General features: G+C 40.5%; 1 protein-coding gene across 1 annotated transcript; it reads left to right on the top strand.

Moving 5' to 3' along the window:
- Positions 1 to 6,861: 6,861 nt before the first annotated feature.
- On the top strand, positions 6,862 to 23,876 carry LOC111218018 (filamin A-interacting protein 1-like). The gene is made up of 5 exons (XM_022740102.1): positions 6,862 to 7,053; positions 7,226 to 7,396; positions 9,005 to 9,183; positions 17,478 to 20,025; positions 23,733 to 23,876. The coding sequence occupies exons 1-5, from the start codon at positions 6,862 to 6,864 to the stop codon at positions 23,874 to 23,876; spliced, it is 3,234 nt and encodes a 1,077-aa protein (XP_022595823.1).
- The last annotated feature ends 60 nt before the right edge of the window (positions 23,877 to 23,936 follow it).

Here is a 23,936-nt window from a genome sequence, read left to right as displayed (position 1 = left end):
ACACACACACACACACACACACACACACACACACACACACACACACACACACACACACACAAACAGACTCAATCCCTATTACCTTATGAAATCTGGATAAATAAACCAAACACACAAAAACTACTAACATCAATTAGTATGTTTTAACACAGACAGGAACAGCTACACACGGAATCTGTTAGTAATTACCTTCACATGCAACAGGTGTTCAACAGCATGCAGGTTTTGGTTTTGAGCCAGGAATTTCTAGTTGACTTTAAGTTCATCTAAGTAAAACTACATCTGATTCAAGGACAGTGTAGACCAGTGGTCTCCGTTTCAATTTTCCCATCAACTGTTTTGCATGACTGTAACTCTTGGCTGAATAATAAAAAGAGACCTTGAATTTGTGCATGCATATCTGATATGTGTGGGTCTGTGTAAGCATCGCCATGTCTAAGCTGATCCTCCTCTGTGTCTGGTTTATTCAATTATCTATGACCTGACCTCTAACAACTTCCTCTGAGGATTTCAGTCTCATAAGATCTAGCAAATCATGTTAAAGTCCTCAGCCAAAATATCTTGGTGTAATTTCTAATCAGGACTTGGGTTTTGAACCCCAGGTAGAGAAAGTTGTCCAGTCATGTTTTTAACATTTGAGAAATGTAGCCAAGGTTTAGTCTTTTATTTCAGCCACAGATCTGGAGAAAGTCATCCATGCTTTTATTTCCTCCCGCCTGGACTCCTGCTACTCCCTCTATACCTGTCTTAGTCAGAAATCAATCCACCTCCTAGAGTTGGTTCAAAATACTGCAGCTTGGCTCCTAACTCAGTCCACAAAATGCGTTTTATCATCCTTGCACTTTCTGCCCATTTATTTTGGGATTGATTTTAAGATGCTTTTAATTACTTTTAAGGCCAGACATGGGCTGACCCCTCCCTATATTTCTATTTCTCCCCTATGAGCCAGGATGCAGTTTGAAATCGCCTGGTAGTGCGTTTCTGGCCATTGTAAAGTCTAGGTTGAAAACCAAAGGAGACATGGCCTTTGCTGTCAGGGCAAAGAAAAGTACTATACAAATTATCATTATAGGAGTGGTCAGTCATTTTTTGGTCTTTTGACTGATCTGTGTGGTATAAGCCTTCAATTCATACTGGCGCACTCTGATATTCATGTGTTTAAGTGAAGCCAATCCTTTCTGGCAGAGTGTGATAGGAGCTCCTGATGATGTCGCACAGGAGGTGCTAATCAGAGATACGAGGTTATGTAAATAACACAAAGCTTTTAAGCTTTCACAAGGACAAAACGAGGAAACCCTTTCCTCACCTTGACAGCATACTGCAACTTATGTAATGTGGGTATTGTTGTTGACTAAAACTAATGAAGCCAAACTTTATCTTAAATAATTAGGTTTTGGCACCATATTAAGATTACAGCTCTGTGTCTTGCCTGCTTTTCTTTTTATGTACAGGCCTAATCCTAATCTTTGCATCTATTCCTCTCTTGCTCTTTTCTAAATCCCCCAGTGGTAAGTATCACATGGATGATATTAGTAACACTACTCTCATCTTTCATCCTCTATCAATCATCAATGCAAGACTGTGATGCAACACACGTGGAATCTAGCATCTGACATCAGAGTTAGAGGAAGGGTTACATGTGTTTGTGTGAAAAGTGAAAGCCTATGCACGGACACCAGTGCACATAAAATCAACGGTAAACGGTAGAATTTCACATCCTAATTATTCAGTGGGGAATCTCCTGCCACAGAGTCTTGGCGAACAAAAATAACTCCTTAAGGACACGGTTCACATCAGGACACAACAATGTGACCATACTTCATTACATCACAGGCTGCTTTGTTGGTTGTTGTTTTGCTTTCCACAACTATGGTTACCATTTGATTTATGTATGAACTCAATTTGGAAAAGACCACCTACAAGAATTAAGCCATACAACACAAATAACAAAATACATTAATTTGGAAAGTAAATTTAAAAAAAAACAATAATAAAAATGTCTAATGTCAGCTGTCAGAAATAAAACTTAGATATTTTACTTTAATGTATATCAGTTATATAAAACCACAGCACAGTACTGCATTACATCATACTGTTAAAACATTTTAGCTCACTCTCATAGTTTTATTTTACTTGCAGTCCAACCAAAACCACCATAATCTAGACTTCAAAGATCACTTACGGCCTGACAGCTGTGTGGCAGCATACGATTGCACTAAAATGTGCTCTTTCTTCACACATCTTGTGAGTGGGAAAATATTTAATTCCGAGTGGAACCAAAGGTTCAGATTATAAGTGAAGCCTTCAAAGGAATCTATATCATAAGAAAATGTTTGCACTCTTTCATCAACCCCAAACCCAACATCCAGTAGTCCTGAAAGCCTTGGGCACTTAAAGCAGCACAGATGGCAGGAACACTGTCACATCTGATGCTGAAAACTTATCATTGGCGATAAAAAGGGGAATGGAAGCCAAACCTGTCCATCAAACAAAACACACACAAAATAATGAAAAGGAACAAGGTTTAAGGCAGAAAATAACTATTTACAGTCCAAGATAAGGCAGAAGAATTTAAATATCATATCAAATTTATCTTTTGGGTGCATTAGAATTCAATAATAATGGTATAACTAAATAGTTTATGTTGCACCAGTGCACCTTTTCTCCCCTAAAACCAATTCTGTTGCCTCTGAGTAAAGGTACAGAGTCAAAACGGAGTAAAATCTGCTCTAAACTATTGTAAAATCCCATGCCATGAAAATTCAATAGTCTAACACTTTAAACAGAGCATAGAGAGTCATTAGGGACAGTGATTATAACACTTGCAATGAAGGTGGTTGTTTCATCTAATGCTCCCTCTTTTTATGCTAAAGTCATCAATCATTTAGCAATGTGCAGTTTAACCACACTCATAATCATAAAGTACAACAGCGGCATTGCTGGTGACAAAATAAATTTATAGGCTGTTCAACATCTCCCGCTCTCTCTAGCTGGCTTGCTAACTGTATAATTTCTCTGTTATAACGCTCTTAGCGACCATGCCTGCAGTACTGTGCTCCTGCCAAAACATACATCAGCCATACAGAATGTGAATTACAGAGTGCTGTGCCAACTTGACCCTGGAAACTGGAGGCCGAAGATGACTCCAGGGCACAGACTGAGCCAGCCTCCCATGACAGGTGGATATAAAGTGGATATGAGCTGCCAGCTGGGAATGAATAGCTAGGGCAGGGGTCACAAACATAAATTACATGGGGGCCACTAGCCAGGTTGTTTGCTCCTAAGGTGGGGGGAGAAAACATTCAGGTAAAAAAAAATACAGCGATTTTTCTGACAATACATTTAAAGCATTGTACTTACTGCAAAGCTGAGCCATGCTCCTTTGCCTCTCCTCTCCCCTGTACCTTGCATACTGCTTAATATGCTTAGTAGCGTAAGGGTCATTTTATGGTCTCTCAGAACTACTTCTTTAAACATGCATCAAATTTGTTTATAGTTGTTACCATCAGCCACACTAGACAACAGAGTGAAAGGCCAGCCATGACAGAGAGGAAGGAGACGTGACTTTGTTCAAACGCTAGGATAACACCACATATTTTCAGACAATCTCTCAAGGAAGACACCCGAGTTGTTTACATTACAAATGCCACAAATAGTTACCATGTAACAAATGACAACAGTGTGTGTGCGTGCGTGCATGTGTCTGTGCGTGGTGGATATGTCCAACACTATCCGACCATCTGATATGTAGTTCAGAGGGAGTATAAATCCATCTTAAGATTGTATTCATTGAGAAGAGAGGCTTTCTCCCTGCAGCTGAGGCAGGAAACAGTAATACTGAGCTAAACCTTGAAAAAAACACACAGTTTCATATTGTTACAAGTCTTTGTCTTCCCTCCCTTTGTCTTCCTACATTTCTTGGCATGCTACCACTACAAACTGTCGATAAGCGCAACAGCATTGAACCACTGTCAAGAGTCAAAGTCTCATCACCTGCTCGCACACCTGCGTGCATGAGCGATACTAATAGACTAGACTCCACTCTTTAAAACAATCTACAGTAGAACTGCGTGATATTTGATACTGATACACAGATCACTTGAATACCTGTTTTCGTCTGTTGTCTTTCTTTCAGTAGCCAGAATGATTCCATTCAACTGGCATTGCCTCTATTTTTGCAAGCAAATCTTTCTTTTGAACCCTTTTCAGGTTGTGGTCGAGGGCTAGCCTTTGATAAACTGATCAAGAATGATTGTGATTGGGGGTTCGCTGTGCATGCAAACCCTGATCGTCACTGACTAACAACAAACTTTCTGTATCCAACAACCCTTAAATCGGAGTAGATACTGCTCTTGTAGTCACATTAAAGGAGAACCATGCAAGTTTTCCTCTTGTATGAAACAGAGAAAACATTTTAGTATGACATGTTTGAGTTCATTTGCCTTAATGGACTTGCATGTCCTGTGATGTGACTTTTATGCATGCTCACATCACGGTAACGATGCTGAAACGTTATATAGTGCAGCCCTGTTCTATGATACCAATAGTGGTCAACAGTGTACCTTTACATGAATAAATAAGAGACAAAATCTAATGTAGAAAAATTAACTAAAAATTGTAAAATCTCAAATACCTTTTTTAGACCCCTGAGCTGGAGACAATCTGACAAAAGTACAGACAAGCCCACTCACTGCTCTAATAAAATCTGCATATAAAGGTGACAAACCTCAACTGATTACAGAGCTGGTTTGACAGTGAAACAACAGGTGTAACTACTCCCACTACCATTTTTTACTCTATTGTTACAATGCCATCTGTGTGTATGCGTAGACTGGATTTTCGATTGGGAGAGCATGCAGTGAGTGAAATTATTTTTTGGAAGTGTTAATAGTTTATTCCAAGGGCAGCCGGTGCCCTTTTGAGTAGACAGGAGGGATGCAGGCATGCTGCCCTGGGTGGTGTTCAGACATATAAACAGAGGCGGCCAGCCACATGTGTTGCAGCCAGCGTGCCTGCCAGTGGACAGTCCTCTGTGGGGCAACCCTGGCAACCACTATTAAGGCTGAGTCTGGCTCAGAGCCAGAATTTAAGAGGTATTTTCACATGCCTGGCATTGTGTGGGAGTGGGCTTAGACATCAGTATACATTTGCATGTGTTTGTCTAGACACTGTGAGCTCACCAAAGAAAGAACACAGTCTGAGTCATGTCGTGTGTGTGTGTGTGTGTGTTTGTGTGTGTGTGTGTGTGTGTGTGTGTGTGAGAGAGAGAGAGAGAGAGAGAGAGAGAGAGAGAATTGCGAGGTGGTCAGACCCCATCAACATTAGTCAATTGAAGGCCAAGGGCAAGGAAACAGCGGCACGTGTCTTGGCCTGACTGCTCACATTAACAGCACCGTCGAATGGGCAGAGTAAAGACATACAGAATATACGTACTCTGTCCAAGGAAAACAGACCCCAGGCCACCACAGAAAATATGTGCCAAAGATCACCATCTCACAGCTCAATTGCATGTCTTCATCTTGATCTGTACCAACCTCGGGCTAAACCTATTCAAGCTGACTGATGAAGGTTGTCTTTAGTTCAAATCCTCAACCATTCCCTATGTTTGAATCTGGGCCTCTCGACAAAGAATACGAAAATAACAGAACAGCTTGTGTTCATATAATTTATTAGTGTGTTCTCTATGTTGTGGGAACTCGGTTTTAGAATACGAGTCCTGAGTGCAGTAAGTCTTGATAGTTTAAAAGGGACCTAATGAAAACTCCTTCGCAATTGCGTTAAGAGCCTCCATCATCCTTTCCTGTCGCTGCAAACATGTGGGTCAAAGGAACACAAGGACAGCCAAGGCAGCTTCATCTGTCTTCCTGATTGATAACGAGCTGGTATTAAGAGGAAGGGAGGGAGTTTGAGAACGTCACACTTTTTTCTTTCCACACAGAGGCCAAGAGAAAAAATAGCTCTATGCAGACGCCATCCAGTTAAGTAAACCAACACTCTCACAAGGATTCAATATCTAAGAGATGTTACTGGCTGCAGTCTGAATCAGCTAAAGGGCTTCCTTTCTGTTTGGTCTGTTTTTCTTGCACAATGTTTGTCCTTTATGTACCAGTGTTCATCTTCTTTACAGAGTCTCAAGGTTGCTCTCAGGCCCTGATGATAGAGAGGGAGACAAGCTTTCCTTTTCAGATACAGAAAGTCTAACAAGCAGCAGTAAAAAGGTCTGAGGTCTTAATCGCAGTCCTAAACAACTGCACTAAAAACACAACCTCTGGATGTTTTAATAATTTTCACCTAATTGCTTTTCTCAATTTTCACAAGACAGGAAAACACAAGGGCCTTTAGAAACTTCCAAAGAAACTTGACCAACAACTAGGGAATAAGAGGTGGTTCCTGGCTTCTGTGAGCTTTTGGACTAGAGAAGCAGAGCTGAAGAACAGAGAAATGACATCATCTTTCACTAATACAAACCTGCTTGCTTTCTCTCTCTAAATCTGGGTTGCAAACATCAAGTCAGAGAGAGCTGGCTAGCTAACACTGTTTAGCTGATGTGATTTGCTTCACATCCCGCCCACACGTATTTAGCCCTTATGTGGTCAGTAATCAACATCCTACTTTTTGGCAACCTTTAGTACTTTTGTCTGCAATGCTGACAGTGATTGCTGTAACTGTGCTAAGACTATGAGATGACATAAGCCTTACACAAAGTAATGCCAGGCACACACTTATCTGTTTCACTAACACTAAGTGTTATGACAAGAGGCCTTCTGACTTTGGATTAGCCCAGAAAGGCTTATATAATCTGCATCAGACGGTCGCTTATTAAACCACAGAATAACCATTTGTACTGTAAGAACACAGTACATGACCTTGTTTAACCTCTTTGATCAGAAGCTGTTCAATGTTCAAGTGCCACCTCCAGTCATTTCTCAGTCTCCTATCCAGAGGGACAACATGCAAGACAAGAGGGAGAGGTGGGAGGGCAGACACACAAGAGAAGACCTGTCCCGTGATGACCTGTTGTTTCTGCTCAGTATCCTGGAGGGAGAACTACAGGTAGGATGATTGGTTTTCACAAACACATTCATTCTGTAGTTGAACTCACCTCATGTGAAACTTGAAAGTCATATAAACTGCAAAAACTGACATTGTGACTCTAACAGCAGCTACCATAATATATTTAAAGTAAAGCAAATTTTCTACTTTCTACTACTGTTTGTCATGCTAGGCCCGAGATGAGGTAATCACTGTGTTGAAATCAGAGACAACAGACTCGGTTCTACTGGGGGCCCACTATGGTTTCAGTGGACTGGAGAGGGTGCTCCGTGCCCTGCAGAGAGACTCCCTCCAGGCCCAGCAGGACCACCTGGAGGATGTGTACGAAAAACCAATTGCTAAGGTACCAACAGCCAATAGTAAGAAACCAGACACCATATGGAGCAGATAATCAAATTTAATGAGATGAATGCATTACTGTCTGACAAAAGAGCATCTATTACTCCTGCATCATTGCACAAATGTGTTCTTTTGCACTACAGGTGTTAACATGCGCTGGATCTATTCTGCAGCGATGATAATGCATTTGTCAACTACAGCACTATTTTTTCTTGTTTTACACTAATCTACAGACCTCACTGTCAGTTTTTGTAATGATTATTTCTTAAGGAGAATATGGTATGGTGTTTAACCACAACCTTGTTTTAATGAAATATCATCTATGCCAATTGAATTGAGGTGAAAGTCTTAAATCTTGAAAAGCTTAGCAGAAAAACTAGGATACTAGGTTCTAGGATCGATTCTCATTTTAAAAGATCGATATTTAAACTTGGTAATTTAGGGTAAATGTGCATTTATCACCAACAGGGACACAGTAGAAAGTAGTTACGCTATAACCAGGTTCTAGTCTAAATAATACCCACATTGATAGGAACTACTTCTCCTTCCGTTTGTTATAGTCATATGTGAACTATGGCTCTGTAAATACATAAGCCATTGAACTGAGTGTTGACATTGATGAAGGCTGACTGTAAATGTGGTGTCGTGTGGAACCTATTCAGCTCTCAGAACAGCAACAATGCTGTGCGTGTGATGTGTGTGGGAGGACTGTGAGGTACTGTGGCAACACCACAAACCTTGTTAAGCATCTGAGATTTAATCACAACACAGAATATAATGAGGTTATGCAGTGGCGGTCTGAAGAACAGGAGAGGTGGTGCTAGGGCGAGACAGACTTCACTCACCGAGTCGTCAATGGCCGACATTATGCAGGTACAGAAAGGGGGAGAGAGAGTGTGTAGTTACTGGCAACTGTCACTGTCACTGACCGTGGGAAAGTGATCCACATCTGTCTAGGCTTCAGTTTGTGTTGATGTTCAAACAACAGAGTTCCCTCCATTCTTAAAACTACAGAATGCCGTTTCATTCAGATTGAAATAAATAAATATGCGTGCTAATAAATATGGCTATGAAGTAAGTAATGAAATAAATAAATAAATAAATAAATGCTACAATAAACAGCTATAAAGATCAGGGCTGCAACTTTTGAATTCAGCTTGTAGTGAAATTTGTGTCCCAAGGATCACCTCATACCAATTCAATAAAATATATCTCTGTTGTATTATTATTTTCAAGGCCCAGGATGCTGAAATATCTGTTTTATTGCCAATACTATGTATATATTAATGACACTTGCATATCCATTTTAAATTAATTTACTCTACAGGCAACAAACTTAACCTTACTAAATTCAGGCTGATGATGTTCAATTACCCAGTCTCACTTGTTTTGACTGACAGCTAAAAGATTATTTCAAAATGTACGTATTGGTTCATGTATGTATTTATTATGGCACTTATTTTTTTCATTATGTATTCCAGTGGCACTTTACTTCTCACATTGACATACTATGTAGGCACTTCTTTCTCACCCTGAGGAACCTTTCCTCTAGTCAAGGTACACTGACATCTTCTTCACAGCCCCCTGTTTTGCTTCCCCTTTTTCCCCTCAGCTTAACCACGTGGTGGAGGTCCATAAGTGCTCATCCAAACGGATGCTGGAACGGCTTGTAGAGGTGTCCGGCTTTCACAGCAGCACCCTACACAGGCTAGAGGAGCAAGAGAGGAGCCACAGGGCTTTTATTCACAAGAGCAACTGCCTTACCACTCTACTGGAGCAGGACAGAGAAAGGTTGGTGCACCAAACCCCAGAGGCTGAATGCCTAAGAAAAACCAACACTGATATTTTATAGTTCCCACTAAATTGGTAGCCTGCATTGAAGCTAGAATATCCACCTATGCCTTTCAGAATCCCTCATGATGTAAAAGAGATGAGGATTTACGGCTAGTGTAGAAGAGGCTAAGGGATTAAAGTATTTCAGCACTGCAACAAGCCAGATCTGAGCTCTCTGACGTACACTTGTGCAGGCTTAGATTCTTTTAGTCTATGTTCGTCTGTAATGCTCTTCATGGCTGAGTGACAGAGCAAAGGCACTGTTGACTGCTGCATTTCTGCGAGACAGTGTATGTGACCTCAAGACTGTTCTTAGACTTACTCCACTCAGACACAGTCCATTACATCCTGGACTTGGTTAAACCTTGCGGCCAGCCTGGCTCTGTTCACTCTCCCTTGTAAACACATAAACATGCACTCACATGCAATTACATGTACAGTCTAAATTGGCACTCTTCAACAATACCACACAGCAAAGGACGAAGCCTTCTTCTAAACTAAGTAAATGGGCTGAGGGTTTGCTGGTGGTTCCCAAATAGAGAGCACATTTAGATGTGGCCTGTGGGTATAGCTAGGTCTGACATGAAGGTGGCCCCTGATTCTCCTATGCAATTTGAGGCCCACAACAGGGCTGTTGTTCTGAAGTCCCGGGTTTTCTCGGCTCATGTACCACCAGAGTCCACTCTGTAATCTAGCTGTATAGAGACTGGACCCATACTGGGCTTGCAGCCTTGGGAGGAGACTAGTTGTCTGCATCTGTGTGCCAAAGTGAAAACGCTTTACTGATCCACCACAGGCACACACACAATTAAAAACCAAAAATAGTCATGCCAGCAGAGTGATTAAGTTTACTAGAATTCTGTCTATTCAAATACAATGTGGAAAGCCTAAACATGCACACATAAAGGCTTTGTGGTTCATCTTGGCCTAATGATGATTAATACATGAGTAGACAGCATGTCTGTGGTGCTGTGTGAACCCTGTGTGGCTCATACATTCCTGACTGCTAAAACACAGAGGATTTTCATCTCCTTGCCTGCCCTCCTTTGTGAATTCCCTTTAAGAACACGCTTTTGAAACATCACACTTTAATTTTTCACATTAACGTAAGTGTGGACTAACAGGGCTGAAACACTTGTTTTCAGTAATTAGTCAATTAATTGATTAGTTGATTGACGGAAAATTACTCAACAGCTATTTTCATAATTGATTAATTGTGATTTTTCAAGCAAAAATACCAAACATTATCTAGGAGGATCCACTTCTAAATTTTAAGGGATAAATCAATCAATCAACCTGATCACATTGGGTTTGAGAAAAATTTTATGGGCCTTTTTATTATTTCCTGACATTTTATTGGTCACATTATTGGAATATAATCGGCAGAATAATTGATAATGAAAATAATTTTTAGTCGCATTTCTACCATTTCCCTTAAAACTAGGTTGGCATAGGGCTGGACCGTGTGGTCAATGTGCAAAATTGAGGGCATGTTGTAGAACTGCTGTAAACAACTACTACTGGAAAGTAGCTAAAACCAACTGGAAAAGCTTCTAATTGTCGTTTGATGATGCAATATGCTAATAAGCATATTCATAATATAATAGCCTTGTATTTGCATTCTGCTTGGTGTCAGCTGGTTTCGGACCTTTATCTGTTTGCTTCTCTCCTACTCTGTGTTCACATATACAATAAAGCTGTTCTGATTAACATGTTTTTCTGTTTCTGTCGTCAGACAACAGAACAGAAATAGTGGCACATTAAGACTACATTTTAACCAGCAGTCATTTCCAAACCATTTTCAAGCTGCTAAAATCCAGATTTATAGCCATGACATTATCTGACAAAATCACCATAAACATGAGTTTAATATAACAGCTGTGCTGTGATTTTAGCTATATCTACTCATGAAATTATCATTCAGAGAGAGAATTTGAAGCAACAGAATATTCATACTTATTTTGTCTCTCACACAGTAGACAGAGAGAGTTGTGCCTCTCGCTCACAGGGCAATACTGGCAACTTTCTTCTATGGAAAGAAGCTAAGGTTTTTCCAAAAAGTCACGAGACTTGTCACTGGTTGCTGAAAGGGGTCTGAAAGTGAAAACTGCTTTGGGTCAGTTGTAAACGCCCCTCATGACGTAAGAGAAAATGTTAATGCCAAATCATTTTGAAAGAGCAATGACCAATAGGAAGTCAAAACTCAGCCAACCAATGGTGTAACTTCATCACAAACTAAATTCTATATTATAAATTCTATCCCCGACATTCGGGGATGTATCGTTGGCCAATAAATGATCTAATCCTCATTGCACATGCAGAATCAATCCACACAGCAATGCTCCCTTGCCAGTATATATTTATATTTGTTCTGAGGCACACTTGAAAAATACTTCATATTCCCCTTCTTTGCATTCCCAACTGCACTTCCTTGAGCTTGGTGCAAATAGGTTTGAGCTGAGTCAATGCTTGCATTTATCCACAGGGTAAACAACACAAGGCACATGGTGATACGCCTGTCCCTTTCATCTCCCTCGCCATCCTCTCCTTCTTACATCTTGCTCTGCAGTAGCCTAAATATTTAACTGAAAGAATTTCCACTCCTACTCCAAATCCTCTTCAACTATCTTTCAACCTCCCTTGCTGCTGCTTTTCAAAGCGTGTGCTCTGAGTCAAGAGAGCCACTTAAAATCAACACCACTCTTTTTTATTTCCCTGAAAAAGAAACTCCACAAGGTGCCATGTGCAGAGCAGATGACCCGTTTTAGCTGTGAACTATTCGGTAAATTCCAGTCACGGCACATAATCACTTTATGCCATAGTATGATCCCTGTTGCGTGTCAGAGGATGATTACATCTGCACATCACAATGCAGCAATCTGACTGTTCCAACCTCAGCTATCTGAACATGCTCTATGCCTGCATGTGTTTCCTATGGTCTGTCACTGGGCTGACAGCATCTCAGCATTAACCGCACACACATGTTCAACCTACAAAAGACATCAGTGCTCTCATTTGTCCACTTGTGTTCTGAATCACAAACACTTCACAGACTCTATACTACACCCGCAAACCACTTTCAAACTCCATAATGTTTTCACTCCCCAACTGATGTGGCCTTGTCATAAGTACATCATCAATAAATGCTACAGATGTAGGAGAAAGGAATACACATGATCTACAGAAGATTACTTTACAAGACTAAGTATCCACAGCCATGCTAACATCTCTGTGATGCTGTACCTGGGCACAGCAACACTGACACGAATTGCTAGAGTCATGTTTACTGCATTTACCATTTTAGTTTCAAATATTAGTGCCAATTAGCACTAAACACAAGGACACCTGAAGCTGATGTCATTAGGTCTGCAGGCATTTGGTCACAAACCACAGTACTGGACAAATTTAAATTGTGACCTGATGATAGTTCTAAATGAAAAGTCAAGGGATCACCAAAGTCATTAAAATTCATCCTGAAGGGGGAAATTAATATCTGTTCCAAATTTTGTGGCAATCCATCTAATATAGAGATATTTCACTCAAAACCACAAATGCTGACCTCATGGAGGGGCTGGAGGAAAAGTCAGGGGATTACCAACATCATTAGAGTTTATCCTCTGCAGACCATGAATATCTGTACATAATTTCATGACAAACAAAAAACTCTCCGGCTTGGTGAAACACGGTGGAGGAAACATTTTGTAGACTTTGCTCAAAGAAAAAGGACAAAGTAAACTTGGCTGTGCAGTAGCGGAAACCCACAGCTGTTCTGTCCATCCCTCACTCTCAAACATATCCGCCATCTGCCCGCTCAGCCAATAATGTGTCAGAGGAAGATCTCCATAAATTAACATAGGAGTCTGGCAGTGCATCACTTCAGACCAGAACTTCAGTGCTGATTGCAAGCTGTTGGGCCCATTTATTAGCTATACTGAGTATATGAGGTCAGTTTAGTCATTCCTTCAGTTTTATTAAACGTGCTGATAAATAAGAAGAAAGCCAGAACAGATAGCCTAAGCAGCTGCTTTCTTTTTTTGTATCTTCACTATGCCTTTTTATGACCCTATAGAGCAGTGTTTAGTACAAGTAGAGTATTTGTCAAAGGCAGCAGCTAAAAAAAAAAACCTCAATATCTTTAAATTATACCCCTGGTTGAAAATAGGAGCTATGACAACAGAAGAGAGATTGCTCCTCTCATATAAGGGGAATATTACATATCGGCAATGTTTGAGGGTTTTCTTGGAAATGCCTTTGAGGGATTGGATCATGCTTGTAATTGAGGACAAGCGGTGCAGATGCCAGCCCCTCCTCTAAGGGACCTCATGAACTCTGGTTTGGGAGTTGGTCCCGTGGATAGGAATTGCAAGGAATGAGGAGGATTTTTCTCCCACATCCCACAACAAGAGAAATTTCTCATCTTACTGAGAGTTTTCCCTACAAAAGAGTCTTGAGGGTCAAGACAGAATAATCAAGCAGGTTGTTTTATTAACCACACCCTCCTCCGATTTGCAGTTTACTAATAAGATCGGCAGCTTTTCATCAATTTGCAAGTGGTTTGGGAGAAGAACAATTTCTTAATATTTAAGATATTGCATAACTAACATGGGTCTCTCTCACTAAACACACACACACATATATATATATATATACAAATATATAAAAAATAGTTGACTAGGAAATGTTTCAATCACTTGTTTTCAATTTCTAGTATCACAGACTATCTTTTGTTTTGTCAGTCAGTTTTGACTAGAAATTGTGTTTAGCAATGCAATGGAACTGAGGTGCTAACTTTCTGCATTTTCATGTTCCACTTCCATTTCACACTAAAAGTTCACAAAAGAACAAAAATGAAAATAAAAGTAGAATAAACTGGCACTCCAAGTACAAGGCAATAAACAACACCTCAACAACATCTGGTGTGTGCCTGAAGTGGCCATTTTCATCTAATGCTTTAATTAAATTACTGTTTGTGTTGTGTTATTTACCCCTAAAGACTACTGAGTCACCAGATGAGATTCGACTTCTTGACTTAGGGGAGGAATAGTAACATAACTCCAGATGGTTGTATACTGCAGATTAGACACTCGGTTGCCATTTTATTGGGTACACCTAGCTAAAACTTATACAGCCTCATACAACAGCCTTGCATGAATCCTACATTCATAAAAAGGTTACACTTTATTTCATATGGTGAGACAAAATATTAGAAACTCTGCTGAATATAATGCAATAAAATTCAATAGCACCACAAATTACAGCCTGCAGAAGTTGAATCAGAATATCTATAAAAGAAAACATAACTTTCGCCAACAACAGCCTTACCATAATTAACAAGTGTATTCAACATCAAGAACTCGCCATCACAAACCATTGAGATGAAATGTTATCAAACAGTAATCTCTGACTTTGAAACAGGCAGCCAGTTCTGTGCTGAATCAATTAACGGATTAAAGAGAATGCCAAAAAGGCGCAGAATACAGGCCCGACATAATTAACTTGCGTAACTGGCGTAGACAGTAACTTTATATATTGACGCTTGTGAACATAAATGTCTAAAAAGTGAAGTGTAAGTGTGTCTTGTAGGCTGTTCTGCAAATTCTTGTGTGATGACAACAAGACACAGGGGAAATAGTTCTCCTTTTAATTGGGGACTAGATGGGTTTGTTTGACAGAAAGAAATACCACCCGCTGCATATTTCACAGTGGAAGCTGGAACTAGGAGACATAGTGCTAGTAAGTGCTCCCCGAGGGGAACACATATCACACGCTGACCTGTATGTTTGTTTTGTCCTGCAGTACTGGTAGTCCTATCATATAGCAAGCTAAAATATCATTTATTTTTCCCTTATGACTTTTGTCATTCTTATTGTGACAGACAAATCTATCAGTGAGAATAATGAGAGTATTATCTGTCATTCCTCCTTGCTCCACTGAACACATAGATTTATTTGAGTAATGCCACAAAAGAACACGGGGATACAAAAGAAATTGATGCAACAAGAAAGGTAGAAATTGCACTTGCAAAAGAAAAAAAATATCCATAAATCCATAACGTGAAGCAGAAGGATAGTTTGAGGAACTAAGTGACAGAAAGAGAACAAGAAAGAGAACGCATGTGGGTAGGAGAGAGAGAAAGAGAAAGAGACATATGGATGTAATTGTGAGCCGATGAACTGATGATGTCATCTCCCAGTCAGGTTATCAGGCCCCAGGCAAAGCAGCGACAACTCACAAAACATGTCTCTTCTTAAAACATATGTGAACATCACAGACACACACTCACACACAAAAAGTTTGCATGCTAGATGAGCAGGGCATGCTAAGTTAGAAGCATAGTCAACATGTTTGCTCAGGCTAATCCTACAGGCAGAGTGTTAGCCTTTCGAGTTTGAATTGTGATTGAAGCTTTAGTTTTCTTCACACACACACACACACTCTGTCCTTCCCATTAGCCTCTTTGGCATGGCTACACAATGACCTCATCTGGAATGGGCTGAACTCCAGTAAAAACACACACACACACACACACACACACACACACACACACACACACACACACACACACACACACACACACACACACACACACACACACACACAGTGTGGAGCCTGTACAGTCCCATATAAGGACTTGCTGATGATGTAATGGGCGCCACTGACTGCGAGTGAGACTCTCCGTGTGCAGAGCACTTCTCATAATGTTTGGTTTTCCGGATGGAATGTCCACATCACTGGGATCTCCGGGAAAGGGAGAGGTGAAAGACTAGAGACAATTTATTCTCTGAGGATTTTAAAGGACAGGAGGCCAACAGCACAGCACAGGTAGGAACATCGGAAGGAAACAAATGTGTGTTTAGAAACATTTGCCACAAAGAAAACTTGCTTTGTAACTCCAGGATGAGCTGTTATGGATAAAGTAACCACTTCTGCATAGATTAGATAGATAGATCATCTTGTAATGCCAAGTTGCTGTTAGATAAAGAAAAACACACTTCAAAAAGGTATCCAGGTTGTATATTTAAAGACATTAACTTAAGTCTCACTCTGAAACTTTAATTCCTAATTAATTTTAGTCTTTGCAATTCTTGCATTTTGAGAGACATTATTGACAAGACATTACTTATGAATATGAAAACAAATCATGACATTAAGTAGTGTAGGCTATTGATCTATGCATTAGAGCAATATACTATCATTTTCCAGACCTGTCATCCATTCCATTCAGAATATCAAATCTTTGCTAATTTAACCCCTGGCTGAAGGTTGACATGTATTTTAATATAAAAAGTACAGATGCTCTAAATGTTAAATTTCAAGTCCCCATTCACTTAAAAACCTTAAACACAATGTGCAAGGTCATATTTCTCATCCACAAAATAATAGCAAGTCTCCACATATCACTTGTAAAATGTAAAAAAAAAAAAAATCCAAAAACTCCTTCAGCATGTGTCTATAAGACAAACATCATGTGTGGACTTTGAACATAAACAGTAGACCTAAATATTGGCACTTGCAGCAAACAGTCTGAAAAATTATATGATGGATTCTAAATAGTAAAAATGCAGGGGGGAGAGATCACTTTCAAGTGTCCCTCTCTTGCAGTAACACATGACATAACTGTGTACAATGTGCATTTATACATTGCTGGTATGTGTCTGTGGGAATGTGAGGAGTGACAGCACTGGGTAATTGTAGCCAGTCTGTAATTACTTATGGAACGGGGGGGTCTTGCCTCTTGTAGCTGGAAATGGGGGTATAGCATTCGAGGCGCACAGAGGGAGGGTGATTGGGTGCAACGTTGAGGGTACTCAAGAGTAGAGGAACTTCTTAATTAACAAACGCTCCCTGCCAAGGGACCATCTGCCATGCTAGTCAAAACATCCTACAGACCCCTGCCTAGAGAAAGGCAGAACAACAAGGAAATACATGGACATATCTACATGTTTTAGAGTTTACAGGTAGGCACAGACACAAGTTAGGCATGTACACACACAGATACATGGAAAAGAGAGAAAAAAAATAATCCTGGCTTTGCTAAATTCAATTATGATTTAAATTCTTCTGAATATGAGAACAAATGTTTATGCTGGAAATACACAACTTAGGAGTTATTTGTGTTTAAAAGCTGCGACAAAGAGGTTAAGCATAAACACTAGAAAGGGTCCTTGGAGGTTGAAATCAGAGTAAATTGCACAATAAAACCAGACCACAAGATTCTGTTTGACATCAGCGTCATTTGTTTTTCTTCACAGACTCAAACTCCTGATTGTTAAGGAAAAAGAATACCAGGAAATAAAGGAGAAGATAGATGAAAGAGAAGTATCAGCTCTAAAAGAGGAGCTGACCAAGCTGAAAGCTTTCGCCCTGCTAGTTGTAAAGGAGCAACAAAGTCTGACTGAGCTGGTGGAGGAACAGAGGCGTAGTGTCAAAGAACTGACCGCCATCACTGACCACATCAAGCAGGACGTCGGAGCTACTTACTCCAGTGCAAAGGAGGAGGAGCTTGAATCCCTGTATCTGGAGGTGGAGCACCACAACCAAGTTTCCATCTCCAACCAAAACCAGAACACCATGACAGCCCTGAGTCTTCTGTCAGAGGTGGAGGTATTGAGGAGAAGGGTGGTGGAAATGGAGGGGAAGGATGAGGAGCTGATACGCATCGGGGACCAGTGTCGAGACCTGGACCGCAGACTAGCGAGGGAGATCAGCCACTGCCGTAGCCTGAAGGTTGAGGTGGATAGCCTCAGTGGCAGAATCAGTGAATTGGACAGGATAGAGGAGGCTTTAGTTAAGAGCAAACAGGACTGTAGTACTCTGAAGTGCAGCTTGGAGCGAGAGAGAGAGGTGAGCAAGATGCTGTTGGGTGAGCTTGACACTATGAAAGTCAGGGTGAGACAGCTAGAAGCTGCAGAGGGCCAAATGGAAAAGAGTGAAGCGACGATTAAACAGGACCTGGCAAAGCTCAGGTCACTGACTGTAGCTTTGGTGGAGGACAGAAAGACCATGACTGAGAGGCTGAGGCAGGCTGAGGAAAAACTCAACAGGAAGGAGGGCAAAAGAAATGAGCAAAGCAATTTGGCAACAATGACAGAAAGACTGAGAGAGGAGAGGCAGCAGGCACTGCGATCTCAAGCGGATTTAGAGGAAAGGTTTAAGAGCATAGCAAGGGAAAAAGATGAGCTCCAACACAGACTGCAAACAGAAGAGGGGAGGAACGGAGAGCTACAGAATAAAATAACTATCATGAAGAAAAGGTTACAGGTCTTAGAAAACAGGAAAGAAAAAGAGGAAAAGTACACACACAGCTCTGTCCAAAACAACACTAACCATCACTGCCAAACAGAGGACAACAAAGTCAAAGAACTGACCCAGGAGCTAGACAGGCTGCGAAAGAGACTCCAGGACAAGGAGGTATTGGAGGGAGAACTGTTGAAGGTAGAAGAGGACTTTGAGTCCCTGGAGAAGAGGTTCAAGGATGAACAAAAGAGGTCCAGGGCTCTAACAGATGAACTAGAGGTGGCAAAGAGGGAGCTTTCCAGATACGAGCAGGCCGAGAAGCAGGAGGTCAATCAGGAACACCTTCTCCTTTGTCGTCTTCAGAAGGAGCAGGTTAAGTCCAGACTGTTGGCCAGAGAAGTAGATACCCTGAAGGAGAAACTGCAGAAGCTGATGGGGACCGAGGAATCCATCTGCAGGGTGCAGACGGATCACTCCTCACTGCAGAGGAAATTGACCCAACAAGAAGCCAGGAACAGAGAGCTGGCCAGAGAGATGAAGGAACTAAGTAGTGAGCTAGACAGATACAGACAAATCAAGAATCTGACCCATGGTGCTAACAGACAACACTTTTCAGATCTCCATCAGACCACCAAAGAGGTGCAAACTGAGCCAGAAGACAGCCTGCCCCCTGACTACAGTGAGCACAACGAGACAATAGATGAAGAAAATGATGACAAGGACCCAAACCACAATGGACAAGTCATAAACAGAAGAAGCTCTCTTGTCAACAACCTCAACAGCTTGAACAGCGCAAATAACAACGTAAGCCAGTACAGCAGCCATTCAGGGAATGGCATAGATATGCACCAAACGGTTAATGGAGAGGTGATGATGTTAACACACACACCAGGGCAGCCCTTGCACATCAAAGTAACACCGCATCATATACTAAACACAGCCACACTTGAGATCAGCAGCCCCACTGGAGACACAGCAACATCCTACACCAGCACAGCTGTCATTCCAACGAGTGGAGCCTCACCCAAGCAGAGAATTACCATCATCCAGAACTCAGGTCTACCTGCAGTTAGTACTAAGACCCCCCCGTCAAGCCCTGATCGCACCATCTCCCCGCTTCAGGGTACAACCATCAATCGGATGTTAAGCCCAAATTCATCACGCTCTGTGACACCCGACCACAGCAACTCCCCAATTCAGATTGTAACAGTTAGGACCTGCTCTCCAGAGCCAGTAGATGCTGCAAACCAGGCTTCTTTCTGCAAGACTCCAGAGTGGCAGAACAGTTGGCAACATCAGAAGTCCAGCAGTACCGACACAAGTCCCAGTATCATCACCACAGAGGATAACAAGATCCATATCCATCTGGGGAGCCCGTACATCCAGTCTCTGAACGGCCTGACCCACAGCCTCCCCCAGCCTGTTGGACCATACTATCTTCGACATGAGCAAAGGACTCAAGTGCTCGCCAATGGCTGTCATGTCAAAGGTGCTGGCAAGATTACAAGTAGCATCACTATATCCCCTGCTACCTCTCCAGCCTCACACTCTTCAAATATTACAGTAAGTGGCCTTTGTGATTAGGTGAAGATACATAGATTCTGAACATACAGTATTATGTTTTCAGTCACATTCCTGGACTAGTTAACTAGAACAACACACTTCCTCTAATAATAACCCAGAATTTGTTGTATTTGGTAACAATGACCATATAAATGCTTTGTGGTTTTAGTCCTACAAGAGCATTTGTAAAACTTACTCTATCTAATTAATGTGTACCTAGGCTTACTGACTTTAACAACCCTTTGTTTGTTGTTTGTATGACGTGTGTGTCTACTACCTGTATGAGAGGGGAGATATCACCGCAATCAAATGTGGGATGTGCTTTTCATAATTTTGTGTTTCATTTATGTTTATTTTTTCTGTTTATTAAAAGTGTTTGTGTTGTTTTTACTTGTTCACCTTGAATATCTTTGAGATGGATATGGCATCAACAGAGCTACAGGTTGCTAACCAAATAAATACAAAATAGTTTCAATCAAGAATGATTTTTGGTTATTAATAGACAAACTCTGAGTTTGAAAAAAATTAGTCATCAAAAATTAGTCGTCTACTATCTCAACCACATCAAAATTCCTTACAACACACTCTCTTTCTCTCAGTGTGCGTGTGTGTGTGTGTGTGTGTGTGTGTGTGTGTGTGTGTGTGTGTGTGTGTGTGTGTGTGTGTGTGTGTGTGTGTAACCCTCAGCAAATATGCACTGGAATACTAAGCTTATGTTGTTCTGCTGCCACAATAAAACCTTGAACACCAAGAGGTGTTAAGGCTGTTCAGGTTTTATGGTGAATGAACTACCAAAAGTTTTTGCCATTCTGAGTATAAATTCTATACTTAAACTGTAATGAGCTTAACTAACTTGAAATTGACAAACAATATACAATTAAATCCTTTTTTCAACTTTTACATAAATACATTAAACACATTTCCGCAGCTTTTCTGCTTTTAATATATAAAAAATAACCCTTAAAGTAACAATGCGAGCTGGTCAGTTTTTTGTTAGCCACTCATGCTGCCTCAGCAGGCAAAGCATTCAGCACGTCATCTCCTGCCAGCCAAACCTCCCTATGCAAAGATAAATCATACAGTTTGTTTCAGACTCATTTTACATCAGGTAAAGTCACAAATGGTTATGCTGTAAGGCTGACTTTATGAACACTTCCTGTTTCCTTTACTAGATTATCCTTCCTGTAAAATACATGTGAAACAACAGACCATTTTTATGACTTGTTGCAAAAACATCTCTTTAACCTTCACTTGTCCAAACTACTATGTAAGGCATTTGGAGACAGAGTCCTATCCAGAATGTTAAAGGTAAGAAGGACACAGTTTCAAAAATGATTTGTTATGTCTATTTATTTTCTATTATATTTGTAAACAAAAATATGAGTGTGCATCACTAAAGGCGAGCACACTAACGAGGAGCAGTATAGACAATTTATTTTGAAGAAATATATAGTCTCAGTGTGTCCAACTTCTAAAATGACAAAACAAGGATAAACAAAAGGAGCAAATTTATATTCTGTATTTAGGTCAGCCCATTTGTTTAAATAAGTTGAAGACTAGTATCAGAGCATTCATAGTTTTAAGTAAACACAACATGCATCATATCAACTTTTTAAAGGTCAACACCACAAGATATTTGGTTGAAAAAATTCTTACTGCCAAAGTTGTGACAAGTTTCCATCTGAATAAGAAACTAGCTGACAGTATAGGGGGATACCATAAGGAAAGGCTGGCAGAGAGACAACATAGCAGTTATATGATGACAAACATGGAGAAGCATTAACTACTCTGACATCACCGGTTGGCAAGGTGGAAACCAGAGGATGCATTTGATGACAGTCTGGCGCAGACTGCAGCATGACTGAGGCTCTCATGAGAATCTCTCTCATTAGTGTGAGCATTTAGCCACAAGACACATCACCATGAACGTCATACAGCTTCTCACAACTATCTGCTTCATTCTTAAAACTTCAAAGGCAATCCCATGCTTTATCTAATAGACGTCAGCCCCTCCTTTTCTGTTGTGTCAGTTTTCAGTCAGCCTCACAGCCTTTTCTGTCAAGTGTCTCTGTCATACAAATGCGAGTAAGGATGGGATGTCAGTCAGGGTAAAGGGGCCAACATAGAGAGAGAAACAGCTGCACAAATCTATCGATATAAAAAGTAAATGGGTTTATATAAGTAATCTCATAAAAGCTTGAGTCTAACATGTTGCAGTAAAAACATTCCTTCTACATAGCACAACATGTGCAGCGACCCAGTTAGTTATGGATGCATGTTGCTTTTAATTACAGTTTTACGATGGGGCCACCTTCAAAAAATAAGAACATGCTTACATTAACTGGTTATCTGTGTGTATCCCTAATAGCACAGGATATCAACACTGATCTCCTGATTTGAGTTTGATTCACAAAGTCAAGAATCAGATCTTTTATTTCTATTTCTTTTTTCTGTTTTCTATTTGATTCTTGATGATTCAGTTACATCAGATAAACACCAATGTTGCACCAAGTGCTTCACAGATTTTAAATTTTCTAAGTTGTAAACAATTATTATTATAAATTATTAATTACTGATTGTAAAACTGTGGACTGAGGATTCATTTTCCTTGGCAAATGCAAAATGACACATTAATATTTTTTGGGCCACATGTACAAAACAGTTGAGCAACAATAATAAAAAAAAAAAAAAAAAAAAAACTTGCATCAGTTGCAAGGATGTCAGCATTATGCATATTTTGAAAAATAAATTCTATTCCATGAAGCTATGTGTGGACTGTCAGGCATATGTTTCAACTAAGTACATCACATCCACTTTAATTATCACAGACAGGGCAGAAAGTGAGAGTCTGCTCACTAATTCATCTGCACTGTTTGTGTTGACGAGACAGCAGCCTGATCACTGCAGACAGCTGCTAGCTATAGTGTTAGCTCCCCAGCAGGGACACACTGTTCAGTCAACTTCCACAGGCTCACATATCGTAGCCAGAGATATTATCTCTTCAACAAACACAAACAGAGCTCAGATCAATGCGCAAAGTCTTTTTTTCCAGTCTATCCCTCTCATGGATGTGATCTGCAGTGGGTCTGTATAGACTGTAGCTATTCATGTCGCAGTTTACAAAACTGCCATGACTCAAGGCAACTTATGTAACCAGCTATAATCCATGTTATTATTTAACTTAAAGTAACCTTTTTGTGCAAGCTGTAATAACTCAATTTCCACAAAGTAGACAAATAACACAGCATCCAGCCCAAACTGAATCAGTTTCAAGTACTGAGAAGGTGCACATGCAAAGATTGATCTTGGAATTGTACCATTTGATATTGCATCGTTCAAGTAAAAATCAGGATTATTCTGGAAGTTACATTTTTTTCCAGCCCTAATGCCCAATCTATTGGCCCATTGATAATGGAATACCCCTGCTGATGCAGAGAGCAATCATCACAAGTCAGCCCTGCTGCCAATATGGACTGTGATATCAGCAATAAAGATGCACATGATCATGGCTCATTACACTATGACATGGCTAAAACACACTGTACCAGGCGTATGGAAACAAGCCATATGTTCTTCTTTCAAAAGTGCAACACTTCAACAGCTTTACACAAACAACAAATGCTTCAACAAAAGAAAAAAAAATGTCCAGGAGTGAACATCTGTTGAACGCTGCCTAACTGATAGTTATGCCTCTTTTCTCCAATCAGATTCCTCTGGGGTCGCTGCAGAAGCCAACAAAGATTCCCAAGACCAAAGGATATGCCACAAACAGAAGAAGCAACATAGTTCTCAATACAGGACAGAAAAACAGAAAACCTCCCACAGTGCATACAGGGAAAACACTGACCTGAGAATGCACAACATGTCCACAACTACATCATGCTTAGCACTGCAGCTAGAGGATACAAAAT

This window comes from Seriola dumerili, unplaced genomic scaffold (assembly GCF_002260705.1).
Source record: "Seriola dumerili isolate Sdu_G_001 unplaced genomic scaffold, Sdu_1.0 BDQW01000052.1, whole genome shotgun sequence".
In the NCBI taxonomy this organism is placed as follows: domain Eukaryota; kingdom Metazoa; phylum Chordata; class Actinopteri; order Carangiformes; family Carangidae; genus Seriola; species Seriola dumerili.
The sequence above is the reverse complement of the archived record's forward strand: the minus strand, read 5'-3'. Positions and strand labels throughout refer to the sequence as shown.